Consider the following 14445-nt stretch of genomic DNA (forward strand, 5'->3'; position numbering starts at 1 on the left):
TCAGAGAAAATACCTATAATACCTGATTCCAGGTTTATTTCCTTACTTTTGGCATTTCCAATTTGTACTACATAGACACGGGACGCAAGACACTGTTGTCCCCTGGGGTTGACCACTTACTATCATCACAGCTTCCAACCAAGAACCACATTATTATTATTATTGTTATCATGATGTTTTGAATGTGATGGTATGGGCGTTGGGGCGAAGAGCGAGTCAGTGTGGACCGACATGGAAAGAAGGAAGAGCACCAAAAGAAGTTTCGTTCCTTTACATTTGAATGATTTTCCGGCATTGAGAACATGAATCCCTTAGCCTTGGTGCCTGACTGAGCACGTGCTGAGCGCGATGTGCACGATACCATCGGTCCAATCTAGATTTTGCAATCGAAACCCCACTGCCTTCTCTGTAGACATCGATAAGTCAGCTGGTCTCTGTAAATAAAATTAGGCAAGCATCAGAGTCTCAGAGATGCATGCGACCAGCTCTGTAACCAAGTACAGGATGTACTGGCTGCAGAAATCCACCACGGGAACCATCAAATTATTACTAACCCTGGCATGTTCCGCCAGCCTGTGAAGACGAGGAGTAGCATACGCAGGAGTAGGAACCATAGTTGTTGAAACATTGGCCAGAATCAACTCCACTGTAAGGATTGCATGGATGTGGAGTTTCTGTACATTCATTTACATCTACACAAGTACCGATATTATAGGTATACGCAAGCATCAAGAGGATAGTGAACACTTATTCGCAACTCAGAGTTTCAGACATTCTTGAGACGATCACCGCTCACACCTATCTGCATTTTTAAGCCCAGCGGCCTTCGTGATCTCGGCACCTATGCCCGCGACAGAAAACAATGGAGTAACATCTGCTCAGCCATTTAGTCTAGTACTGCTCTTCTTAAATTTGACCTTTATTACAAGACTCTTTTTTTCTTTTTCTTTTCGTTCTCCCACTCTCACACACACATGCTCACAGTTAATTCTGCGTCGTAAGTCCCATTCGGGACGGATACGAGAAAAATAATAATCACCGCTGCTTTTCCCTGTCAGAGTAAATAACACACTTTTTTGTTCTGCAGCGTCGGGAGTTGTGTTGGAGTAGAAATGTCTGACTAGACGTCGCGACGTGCCTGCTTTCCTGATCAGGTATGAGGTTGGACGTATTTCAGCATGGTGGAGTGGAAAAATTCGAAAATGTTAATTTCAAGGAAACCCAATGCTGTAGACAGCAAAAATTTTTGGCCATGCATGCCTCACCAGTACATCTACGAGCTTTAAGTAAGCTAAGCTACCAGTCGGTGGCTAGTTGAGTACGTAGCCCTTTTATCATCGCTTGTAAATTGGCTTTTTCAAAACGATTATTTGTCAGGGGCGATGGCTCTCGTCCTCTGGGATGCTTGCGTGGCTAAGCGGTACTTCGTCAGGACCTCCTCCAAGGTGAGGTAATGTTGGCTTGATGGAAGTTTGTTCTTAGCTTGTTCGTGTACGCTGTGCCTGTTTGTGGACCCATATCTTATGTGATGTTCCGACCATATCTGAGGGGTATGCCAGTTTCATGCTTGAGAAACGTTGTCAAGGGCTTGACACAGTCGGTCTGCACGTATTCTGAATTACCTGCAATATTTGGGCGAAATCGGAGAGATCAACTTGAGCACATTGTCTGGTTATCTCAGACATAGTCTCTTAAAATGTCACAAACAGAAGGATCATTTTTCCTTTTTTATTATTCTGCTGTTGAAAAGTTACAAAATTCCGCTATTGCATGCGTATTAGCACCTCATTGACCAAGCTCGTTCCTCATTATTCATTCCATTTGGCCTAAGCGAAGACTGGCCAAGCTTGCTTGGCGTGACAACGCGAATAGGTTGATAATACTATAAATAATAATAATAAACAGAAGGACGAACAGTTGCGATGTCGTAACTCTGAGTTTAAAGAATGTAATCGATCATTCGATGTCCTAAGAAGAAGATCCGAGTCAGTTCCTGTGACTCAGAGTTACGAAATCGCAAATGTTCGTCCTTCTGCTTGTGTATTACGCTCTTTGCCTTCTGTAAATCGCGGCCTCTAAGAACGGTGCATGAACCCCACACAGTTGACATTTCATCATGTTCCGTTCATGAAGTTAACCAATAGCTTAATCATTTCCACTGAAGGGTGGGACGCGAAAATGAAGACTCTGGAATACGATCATCTTCAAACGTACATTGTAGATTACAATAATAATAACACAGATACGCGTACAACATGCCCAGCCGTGCTACACATGCTTCCGCTGCTGTTATCTAGCTCTGTCCATTATGAATGTCAATATCCGGCAGTTGTGGCGACTCCTTCAGATTATCTGCCGCCATCCATTGCGATCCGCAGCAAACTGTCTTAGGTCGTCCAGATGGATTCGGCTCGAGAAGCCCGGATTGCCTCTGCTGAAATTATACTTGTATACCTAGATCTGGACTCATACTGTTCATTTCTCTACATAATTCAAAACGGGAAAATGGGACAATGATTTGTAAAAATAACTTACCCTCGCAAAACAGAGATATGAATGGCTCAGTACCGACCAGAGGTGTATGACATCCATTTCGGTTCCGTATTGTAACTTTGATACGGGTACGTCTCCAAATGGGTTGTACTATCCTTAGTTCATCGTAATATTTCGCTCCATTATTATAACGATGCGGCACATGAGAAAATCGTACAGATGTCCAATGTGACCACATCCCTCCATTGTGCTGTTGACGCATTACACTGAAGTCACACAGACCTAGTGACGCGAACGAAATCTTACGAGCTACCAAGTTGCAATTTCCAGGATACTCGAAAACTACTGTGTATGGTGTACCGGGCGACAGCTGCGTTCGCGGTGTGGTTCTAGTAGCAGTAGCAGTAGTGTAAGAGACGTAACTCTGAATGATATTGTCATCGTTTGTAACCTGTTGAGTGTATCGATTGACGGCTCCACATGATGTTTCTTGGGCACAAGTTGAGTATATCCATGAGGCCAGTAAGCAGAATAGTACACCGGTTCTCAATAGATCTGTAATCAATATGAAGATATTCACACAATATGATCAGTTGTCTTGCTGAGCGAAATACCACTAATCAGTGGAACGTTCGTGAACATTCTCCAGTTCGCTGTGCCTTGATTCTGAATTTGGAAACCAGCGCGGGGAAGTTGTCTTTCTTTCTGCTGACTATTCAAACTCATACAAAAGCCTGGCGACCACGGCCTTGTCAATCTCGACCAGCGGCAGCGGCGTGTGAACATAACTTCAAGTACAAACATTAATCAATGAATTCCAATGTTATGAAAGAATGTATTGGGTCCTGAGGGAATACCTGTTCAAATATGGGAGAAATTCACTCTGTCAATATTGCGCCACCAGCACAGAGTTTGGTGCCATGATGCTTTCTCCCTTCTTTCCAGTCATGCTCTACTACACTGGGATTTCCCTTTGCTGGCTGAATAACGCTTCATGAGATTTCCTGAGGTTTTCGCCCCTAACGTACTACTTGCACGAGTATGTTCGCTGACCAGTAGCACCGCCCTATTTCCACACGTACACTTCAGACATACGGATTAAAGTTCAAACCAGCACGAAATAATTAGGTCGGCTCGCAAACACTCCAGTACTAAATATAGCCCTCCGCCTCCTGTGTACGTGAAGCAATGTTCTAGAGAATTGACCATCTCTTTTTCTGAAGGGATGCCATCTGGGCCATGCTCTTCTGTAGAAGCAGTAGGTATGAACCAATTCTTCTCAGCCTCCCGTCATTTCAAGAATTGAACCCGTCTAACATTAGGTTTACTACGTCGTGTGCGTATTCAGAACGGGGCAAAGGTGTGAATAAGTCTTCCAAGTCTATTTCGCTATTTACAAATGCGTGGAACTTCTTTGCAAGCTGAGAACAAGTAGTACAGACCATCCCTAGTTGCCTTCTTTTGGTGTGCATGATCGATTACAGACCTCAACGGGCTATGCCATGTATTACCATTTGCCACTGGCCCTATGAGCAACTAAATGAACTTACTTTTGTCATACGGTTTCATGTTATTATTCATCCTTGGGATATGGCCGGTGGTGTAGCGAACTCTGCACAGAAGACGATCTCTTGTTGACAATACAGCATGTGCAAGAAATGCCAAGCATGATCACGGTGCTGTCTATGTTTTATTGTTACTGTAGGAGCAAGGAAAAGGAGACGACCCCTGACTCGGATGGCCCTCTTGTGCCAACCATGTATAACCATCTGCTTGGTGTCTAAACACATTATACGTGCTTGCTTCGAGCACGTTTTCCTCCAAATGGGCAGTAATTCGGAACAGGTGTAATCAACAAATGCGCCGCAATTCGGAACAGGTGTAATCAACACTGAATGGACCGCAATTCGGAACAGGTGTGGTCAACAAATGGGCTGCAATTCGGAACAGGTGTAATCAACAAATGGGCCGCAATTCGGAACAGGTGTGATCAACAGATGGGCCGCAATTCGGAACAGGTGTAATCAACAAATGGGCCGCAATTCGGAACAGGTGTAATCAACAAATGGGCTGCAAATCGGAACAGGTGTAATCAACAAATGGGCCGCAATTCGGAACAGGTATAATCTACAAATGAGCCGCAATTCGGAACAGGTGTAATCAACAAATGTGCCGCAATTCGGAACAGGTGTAATCAACTGAGACCTAACCATACCAGTAAAATTTAATAGATTCGTTTGCCCTGTCTGTGCGTGTGTGTGTGTGTTTGTGTGTGTGTGTGTGTGTGTGTGTGTGTGTGTGTGTGTGCGCGCGTGTGTGTGTGTGTGAACCCTCGGCATTGACTGTGCCGTCGCGAACATCATCCGGGAATATCTACTGCGTTGGCTTGGCCATGTTGGCCGGATGAACGACGACTGGATGCCGAAGCGAGTTTAGTTTGGGGAGCTCCCTGCAACACGCCCTCGCCATGGTCCACGCAAGCGGTAGCGTGACGTCATCGTGGATGATCTCCGCTCAATCATCCCCCTGTGCCTTCTGACTGCTGGTGTGATGCCGCCCAGGATCGCTCTGCCTGGAGGCAGATTGCTCATCGTCGTCCTCCCGCCCGTGCTCTTCCTGATCCTGACTCTGGCTTTCGCTGCGCATGTGGAAAGGTCTGCCGTCGTCCCGGGGACCTCAAGCGCCACGCTCCGTACTGCAAAGCTACAGTCCATTTCAAAACTATAGACGCGTACCTAGGGAAAAACCGTTATGCCAGCATCTATACCACATAATATCCGTGATCACTTTGTGCATACATTTTCCAAATTGGGCGTCTGTTATCCAATCTTTTAGAAACTATATGAGAGTAATTGTGGAGCGATCCTGAGCAATATTCCGAAAACTATTCTCAAAAAGTTCCATCCAAATTTGAAATATTTCAAAAACCCTACGCGTCTATAGTTTTGAAATGCACTGTACCAGATAGTCCCTTCGCTGTCATTGCCATCGGCAATGGGCACGTTCAAGGTTCAAGGTTCAAGGTGTGTGTGTGTGTGTGTGTGTGTGTGTGTGTGTGTGTGTGTGTGTGTGTGTGTGTATGTGTGTGAACGGGCTCACTGGTGGGAGCATTGATTGATATAGCTTTGGTATTAATGTTGTCAAGCTGACGGTCTGCCCAAGTGTACCCTATTTGGGGGGCTCTCTGCAACTCGACCTCAGCACGGCCGACGCAAGCGCTGGCGGGATGTGGTTGTGGACGACTTCAACCGCATTCATCCACCTGTCCTGGAGAAGGAATGGTTCGACACTGCCTAGAACCGCTTGGAGTGGAGGGGGGTCATCCACCGTCGTCCTCAACCTCGTGATGTCTCCGCCGAGCCAGAGTATTGTTGTGCTTGAGGGAAGACGTGTCGCCGCCCCGGCGATCTCAAGCGCCACGAACCTTTCTGCCAGTTGCCGCCGAATTAGTCCTTTCGCGATCATTGCCTACGGCATTGGGCAAGTTCAAGGTTCAAATGGGGAAAGACAAAGCGAAGTGGGGCTCACCCGAGGACAGGAGCTCGAGACGCAGCACTACTGAAGAGTGAAGTAGACGAACCACACACTGTATGCAGACCAACCGCACAAACCAAGCAGGGTGCAAACGCACACAGCTAAATCAGAGTGAATCTCACACGGCTTCCAGGTGTGTGTGTGTGTGTACATGTGTATGTGCGTGTGTGTGTACATGTGCGTGTGTGCGCGTGAGTGTGTATATTTGTGTGCGTGTGTATACGTGTGCGAGTGTCCGTGCGTGAGTAAGCACGTGTATGTGTGTGTTTGCCACGGAGCGAGCGAGCGAGTATGTGTGTATGTCGGAATGTTCGTCTACGCATGTTTGTATACATGTGTGTATGTGTGTGTATTTAGTCAGGATCGTGGATCGAAATTTCTAGTGTGACGCACTCATAGGTTCACGCAGAGTTGTCATTAGCCAGCATATTCAGAATTATTCCCGTAGCTATGCAGAAGACGTTACTTCAGTAACGTCTGGCGCTAGCCAGGGTCCACACAGCTTTAATTTGGCGTTTGTTTGTTTGTTTGTGTGTTTGTGTGTTTGTGTCACGCCTGGCGCTATCCCGTATCTGTCCCGTACCGTACCGTACCATCAAACACAGCTGGCCACATACAGCTGGCTGCACTACTCAAATAGGGCTTTCAAACGCAAGATCATAACGTGAAGCAACTTGGAAGAATGAGTATGAATGCGAAGTGTATGGGGGAATGCATGTAGGGCGATAGTGCGGGTTCGAATCCCAAGTAATGCCTGAAAAAAGGAGGAAAATTGAAAATTTTATAACATCCCTATTCTTTTTTTGCCGTCATCAAGGCAGTAGATGGTGTCGTATCACCCTCGACCGTACCTGTCCCGTTGCTGTCCCGTACCGTACCGTACAATCAAAGACGGCTGGCCACAATGCATATTCAATTTTTTTGTATTTTCATGACGTACATGATTGAATCGGTTTATTAATTTTGCCCGTACAATTAAGAGGCTTCGTAGCTGGCTGAAAAAAACAAAAAAAACAAGGCAACGACACATTTCGTTTTTTGGCACCTATGATCAGGGGATGGCCCACGCCTGTTAAAAAAAACAAAAACAAAAATAAATGAGAAGTTGCGCGTTCAAACGAATGAAAAACGCAAAATGTTTTCACCTATGAGGCTATGATCAGGGGATGGCCCACGCCTGGTAAAAAACAAAAAACAAAAAAAACAATGAGAAGTTGCGTACAAATCATGTACAGACAGACTATGGATTGTTGTTGTTGTTGTTGTTGTTTTTTATTTGAATTCGCAATACCAAACGGGCAATAAGCCCAATTACATGGAAGCGAATAATTCGAACATAACAGAGTGGAAAACCGGAATCCGAGAAAATGATAACATGCAAAATCATGAAAAAGGGGGGGGGGATGAAGCAGAACAGTAGCCAAACACACCACGGATAGTTACCGAAAGCACTCTGCAGCAGCAAGGACCACAGAAGCATCAAAGTCAATGACTCTCTGGTGGGCATCTTGAGACCGTGGCCTTCGGTGACCACGGAGGCTGGTATTGGAGGCGCGAACAAGAGAAAAGGAAACCCTTGACCTAATAAATGCAAGAAGTGAGGAGATATTCAAATAGGGCTTTCAAATACAATATCATAACCTGAAGCACCTTGGAAGAATTAGTATGTATGCGAAGTGTATCGGGGGATGCATGCAGGGCGATATTATTATTATTATTATTTCACAATCACGATGACATAGTGCCAATAAGCATGTGATGTGGGCGATTTTAACCAGCCATGGTGATAGTGCGGGTTCGAATCCCAGGTTGTGTCTAAAAACAAAGTGTAGAAATTTATAAGAATTTATAATAATATATTATCCCTATGCTTTTTTTGTCTAGGTCATCAAGGCAAAAAAGCATAGCGTAGGGCCCTGAGCTTCCAAGCTTTCTCGTTTCCTAGTACACTGTATCGATGTTAGAGAGCTTTAGCCAGTGGTATTGAGGACTTTTTGAACAGCTGTAGTGGAAAATAAGCATGAAAGCATGTCCACACCGTCACATGGTGGTACACTTTGTTTTGTTGCTCCTCTGAGTTTCGTGGCAGAAGATTCAATCATCAGAAGAAAGTGGACGTTGATTAGACGGTGCTCGGGAGTATACATGTAAATTGCGCGATGTGTTAGAAATTGCAATGGTAAAAGTGCAAACACAGAAATGAAACATGCCCATCAGAAATAGGCAACATGGAAAAGAAAATGATGTATGTGCTTGTTTGATTGCAAAATAAGCATCAAGAGAGGAAATGATCCTCGGCGATTGGATGGAGTTAGAATTCATCGGTAGATAGTCGCAGGATCAGATTGGATTGGACATTTCCTGTGAAAGGTTAGTGGTGAACGAAAAGATGATCACTACTGCAAAAAGAAAATCTCATTGCTTTCATATGAATACCCTTTGCCGCGATTCATGTAAAACATTTCATTTATTCATGTAAATACTATTACACAAGGGTGAAGCTTTAAAAGGTCGCAATGCTATGGCAAGGGTCGAAGCCTGAAGGCCGCAATCTGTTCTACCTTTATATCGTTATCATAACATTGGGCATGACTGCCTGATTGACTTGCGATGTAGGATAAAACTAAAATTCAGAAGAATACTAAAAATACAATGCTCTAATCATGGTATTGAACGCAGCAGCTATACGAGTTTTTCGAATTATGCTTTCAAACTGATGTGCATAATGAATGGCACGAGAATACGTACATTGTACATTGTGAAGACTTCGAAAATTGGATATGATTATGATTGTGGCAAAATTATCGTAGCAGCAATGGAGGTACACACAGCACAAAAACTTAATTAAAACACCAAAACGTTAAATTCTGAAATGTATTAAAGAATCGACATGCAAACTGGCGGTATGTGCTCGATAACAGCAATTCGATAACAGTCGTATTTTCAAATTCGGGTCGAATTCTGCCAATGTTCTCATTATGCCAAATTTAATTTACCAATCCGTAGAGGGGCGAAAAAGGAAATATTATTTTCTTTCCTGCACATCTACTGGTTTGTATTACATATGTTGTGCATAGTCAATCTGCGATAGGGATCAATTCTTTGGGAAAGCAATCACCTCCTCGTATTCACGATCAATTGCATTTGTTGCGGTGCTTCGCCCGTGCTTGGTCGGTGGTGGTGCAGTTTCTTCATACACAGGAAAGTCATACACAGGATTGACTGTCATGTCAACTTGGCTGGGACAGCTGGAAGACGCTATGTTGCTTACGTTCGAAAATTCCGTTGTAGCCGTGTTATTGACCACCAGTTGAGTAGTACAATCGGATAACACGTACAGTTCACTTGGCGTCAGCGTTGCAGCATCCTCTTGACCTTGGCGTGCTTCCCATGTTGTTGTACCGCTACCTACTGCTCTGGTTGTGCATTGAGCTCGGGTTCTTTTCTTCGTCTTCAAACAATACACTAGAGTTATGACACCAAGAAGTACTGCAAGGACGGAAGTTGCTGCCACCAGAATATAGACCGTTGTGTGAGACATGGTAATCGTGCTCTCGTCCCCTGTTGTGATTGATCTAACAGTTGTAGTGCCTATACCTACAGGTAGATACATGAAAAACAAGATCATTAAAAAGTAAGTTTTTGAACAGCTGAAATATTCATCAGTTGAGGTCGTTGGCAAAGGGAAACATTCGAACAAATATTGACGGTCACACCAGGACTCGATCTTTTTTGTATTTCGTATGAAATAGAAGGTGCAGTGAAAAGTGTGGTAGTTACTACTAGTTTTTAGTGTCATGTAAAAAAGCGTCCGTCTCTCATGCCATGCATAGCAGGCTATATTATTGATTTCGCCTACCCATCACCGATTTATGCCTTCAGAAGGAGCAGATTTCCTGACCCACACTGTTAAATTAAACATGAAATCTTTATGAGCTAAAACCCGTCACCACCACGCGCTCTCAGCCGAACAAATGCATGAAGCGTAAACATAGCTTGCATACAATTTTGTTGTTGTTGTTGTTGTTGTTTATTTTACTTCGCAGATTCTAACGGGCAAGTTGCCCAATAACAAGAAAGCGAAGGCAAAGAAAATAATACTAATAAAAGAAATAACCGGGGGCAGCAGAAAATGAATAATAGCTTTAAGAACTCAGATGGTGAGCCAAGGAACAAATTTCCATGTTACAAATAATCGCTTTTAAAAGTAAAAAAAAAAGAGCGGGTGATACAGCAGACTTCCTATTCTGAATTCCCTGAACCAAGCAGAGACATTAGCTGGGTGCATGTCACTATTACACAGTAGCAAGAGAGCTACCTTGGTCGACATCAGTGGACGTGGACTACGAGTGGATGCGACAGCAACAGTGACTGGAATAATGGGTGATACGTTTCATGGAGCGAGCGTATGTGGGATGACTGACATCTTGAACACACTGCGTTGGGGGATGGTGCGGATGTCGCTGGGTAGTGCGTTCCACAGCTTGGGAGCGGCAACAGAGAACCTAGCCTGACCAGCGCGGCTTGCGGCGGGTGGCATGTGCGCTCCGATGTCCTTCAGCGAAAAACTTAGCGAGTTTTCGATAAGTCCCGTTTTGGGCCAATTTTTCGGCCGGCCTATTTGGGGAAGCCTATCCAAGACTCTCGCAACTACATTGGACATGTATGTCATTCGTGTACTTCAAAGTACTATAGCTATGGGACCACCAGATTGAGGTTTTGAAATACAATCCACACACCACAAACAAAGCCAGTCGAGACAGCTCGAAGCAGTGAATGCCAAATGCTGCGGTCTGACGATCGCTGAAATGCGTGAAACTTTAAGTTACAGCTATAAAGCTTTTCACCTCCATTGTATATGTACACATCAAATGTATGCCACTGTTCAATCAGGTTGCACAGCCTTTCGTTTGCAATTACGAGCCTATTTCCATGCATGATAATTTCCAGTTGGCATATGACAGAGGCACATTATGCAACTACTTCTCACGCACATAATGCCGTTGTTTCTTCTTTTTTTTCTTTTCCTTTTGGCTTATCATGTTTTATCGGCAACCCAGAAGATGTTTATGAAAACATACTCATGTCCAGTCTGTACAGATAGCACCTCCAGCGGGTCAGTGACCACATATTTTACATTGGGCCCAATTAGCTTTTCTGCAAACCAAATGAATGCAAATGCAGTAATTTGACCACACACAAAGCACTTTACATCTGCGCCTTTGATCCTAGAGGGAGGTGGCGTTCCCACGCCGGATGCGGAAAACTCGGCTTCCAGCCGAGTCTCACGCGAACCGTGAAATTTTATTTTTTAAAGCACTTTGCACGCAGTATAAATCTTGCTACAAAAACATAACCATCCTCTCATTGGATAGGCGAAGAGAACTCACTGGTGACGTACCTGAACAGTTGACGTCGTAATTACCTGCCAAACATGGACAATTGTAGGACCCATTCGTGTTTGCACAAGCACGATTCTCACTATTGATCTCGCCGCTACACACGTCAGCTTCATCTGTACATTCATTGATGTCTGCAGGGAATATAAGACATGGTCCTACATCAGTACTTGCTATACATGTAAATATACATCGTTTCTTTTAGGAATGAATCATGCTACCTAAACTGTGAATGTCTTGCCAGGTTTAATGAATATAAATTCTCTCTTGCTATGTGTCCCTGGTGTGTGAACCTGCAAGATTGACTAATTTTGTGTCGTCATCACAGATTTATCTATGAAACTATTGTACTTCTATCTCAAAATCTCTTTTGGGTGTGGAATCGCATCAAATGCACAGCTTTGTATTTTAAACACCCACTCTCGGACAAGGCAATTGTGTACCTTCGCATGACAATCCAGAGTAGCCATCGGTGCAAAAACATTGATAAGATCCAATTGTGTTTTGACAATAGCTGCGAGCGGTGCCGTTACTGAAATTACCCTCCTGTCCAATCATCAGAACTCACAATGGGCCAAGCACTGTCATGCAAAGTGCCACTTGTACGTGTACACCGTCTGCATGCTCTATTCCATGACAATACCCCATGCATGTACTATTAGCATTATAATCTCGAGATAGCGCAGACCTCCTCCTTTTGCTTGCCGTGAGGCATGCTCGCCATCTTAGTAGTTTTTATTATTTTACTAGGGGAGCCCCAACAGGCTACTGCGTTTTTACTGGGAACCCTAGGTGAAGTTTAACCATATTAATGAACAGAGCAAGAGAGTGGGCCTGTCGACAGTCAGCTGGAATAGAGTTCCATCTGTAACAGCCCAACTAACTTCAGTAGTCATTCTTGGAATCAGCAATGATCCTTGCCATAATGCATTCTTATATACATGAACAAGCACTGATGGACATAACACCTAACAGCAGCAGCGTGATAATAGCAGGTGATAAGTGTATCCTATTCCTAGTGTTAGTAGTAACAGTGAATCTGTTACACCATTCCCCCCTCTCAACTGTCAGAACAGTACCAATTCGAAGGAACAGTTATGGTAACTAATGATCATGCATGGATATGTGGAATGCATGGTAGCCGAAAACAACACTGATTAACTCAAGATCCAGTGCATGTCCTCGGCAAATAACGCCTGGCTGGCAGGGAAGCACTATCCTAATTATGCAGAATGCTACATTTCTATTGCAACACGTAGAAACTAGCAATACAACTGTGGCTGCCAATTAAATAGCAATTTTATGAAAAACGGTCCAGGTAGGTTTTCAGCGGAATAATAGCGTTTCCTGCTTCATCCATCAAGTATTCCTCCGGCTCCCAGGTGGCATCTCGGTAGCCCTTCCATTTCACTAGGTACTGCGTGCGCCGTCCTCTCTTCTTGTGCGACAACACCTTTTCGACAATGTACCGCGTATGGCCATCCGCATCGGTTACGGGTGGAGGTGCCGGCTGAGTACGGCCCGGTATCTCATTGCCATGGTACAGCTTGAGGGCAGCAATATTGAACACTGGATGGGCCCGAATGATTCTTGGAAGAGCTAATCTGTACGCATTCGGGGCCACTTTCTTCTGCACCTTGAACGGCCCATACCACTTGAGCCTTAATTTGTGTGAAGGCCTGTCTCGTTCCTCGGGCGTCAGCAGGAAGTCCCTGAAGACCAATACCTCATCCCCCTCCTTCAGGGCGTCCTCCACCCGTCCTCGATCCGCATACAATGATTGCCGGGCCTGCGCCACCACGATGGCATCCTGTGCCTCACGTAGTGCCTCTACGCGGCCATCCAGCCATGACAGGGGACCATTCGTGTTCATGCCAGCTCCAGCTTTCTGCTTCGTCAATAAGCTTGAGGGAGTAACTGGATGGCATCCATGGTTGAGGAAAAATGGCGTGTTACCTGTTGACGCTTGATCGGCATTGTTGATCGCAAACTCACATAGCGATAGGAGTTCATCCCAATTGTTTTGCCTATGGTTGACGAAAGCTCTAAGCGTATCCTCAATGACACGGTTCACACGCTCAGTCATGTCATCGGTCTGCGGGTGGTTGGCCGTGCTCATTTTTAGCTCCACGCCAAGAATACTGAAAACCTCCTTGAAGAACGCCGACGTGAATCGCGGATCTCGATCACAAACTATCGTTTTGCTCAAGCCATGGGCAGCAAACACATGATCCACGTACAATCGGGCTGCCTCCTTAGAGTCAACATGAACAGTCGTCGGGATCAGGTGAACATACTTCGTCAGACGGTCCACAAAGGTTAGAATGGCGCTATGTCCTCGGCAGGTCAGCGGCAGTGCCATGATGAAATCCATGCTGATGTCTGTCCAGGGCTGTTCGGGGACTGGAAGGGACTGCAACAGTCCTGCCTTGGTCTGGCTACCCTTTACGCGTTGGCACCGGTCGCAAGATTTAACGAAGTCCTTCACAGTACTTCTCATGCCTGGCCAATAGAAGTATCTGCTCAGCTTCAGGTAGGTCCTGTCTCTCCCCGGATGGCCGGCCGTCAGGCAATCATGATTCTGTTTGAGCAGTTGCAGCCGTACCGGACCGCGAGGAATGCAGAGGCGAGCATCGCCCGATGTTACTAGGTACAGCCGCCGGTCCACACTGTTCCAGACGTATCGCTCATGCATGGCGTCTTCGCTGCAAGCCATCAAGCGCTTGATTACTGGCGCAAGCTCTGGGTCACTATCATACCCTGCTGAGATCTGATTCGCAATTCCTTGATTCACATCCAGAGAGAACTCGATTCCATTCAGTTCCAAGTCTGGTCGACGTGACAACGGGTCTGCTATGTTACACTTCCCTGGCTTGTGATGTACCGTGTAGTCATAGTCGGCCAGGAATTCAATCCATCGAGCCTCTCTCTTGGTTAAGTTTGGTTTGGTCCTAAGGTAGACAACTCCCATGTTGTCGGTGTAGAGTTGAAAGTGGCGAAATAGGTAGACTCGCCAGCA

At 45.2% G+C, this 14445-nt stretch overlaps 1 protein-coding gene and 1 long non-coding RNA gene across 2 annotated transcripts in view; both read right to left on the reverse strand.

Annotated features, from left to right (window-relative positions):
* Nucleotides 1–562: 562 nt before the first annotated feature.
* Nucleotides 563–4124, reverse strand: LOC135811622 (uncharacterized). Its single transcript, XR_010552671.1, has 3 exons — nt 4044–4124; nt 2536–3048; nt 563–692 (listed from the first exon to the last, which is right to left on the reverse strand). It is a non-coding gene; the product is annotated as an uncharacterized LOC135811622 (long non-coding RNA).
* Nucleotides 4125–7983: 3859 nt separating this feature from the next.
* LOC135811614 (adhesion G protein-coupled receptor E2-like) overlaps nt 7984–14445 on the reverse strand; it is a 59559-nt gene continuing 53097 nt past the window's right edge. Inside the window, exons 5-6 of the mRNA XM_065324849.1 lie at nt 11429–11560; nt 7984–9624 (exon numbers count right to left, since the gene is read on the reverse strand). Of these exons, the coding sequence (XP_065180921.1) occupies nt 9122–9624; nt 11429–11560 (635 nt within the window). The 3' untranslated portion in view covers nt 7984–9121. The remainder of the gene's footprint in view (nt 9625–11428; nt 11561–14445) is intronic.

The sequence above is a fragment of the Sycon ciliatum genome, chromosome 3, assembly GCF_964019385.1.
Source record: "Sycon ciliatum chromosome 3, ocSycCili1.1, whole genome shotgun sequence".
NCBI lineage: Eukaryota > Metazoa > Porifera > Calcarea > Leucosolenida > Sycettidae > Sycon > Sycon ciliatum.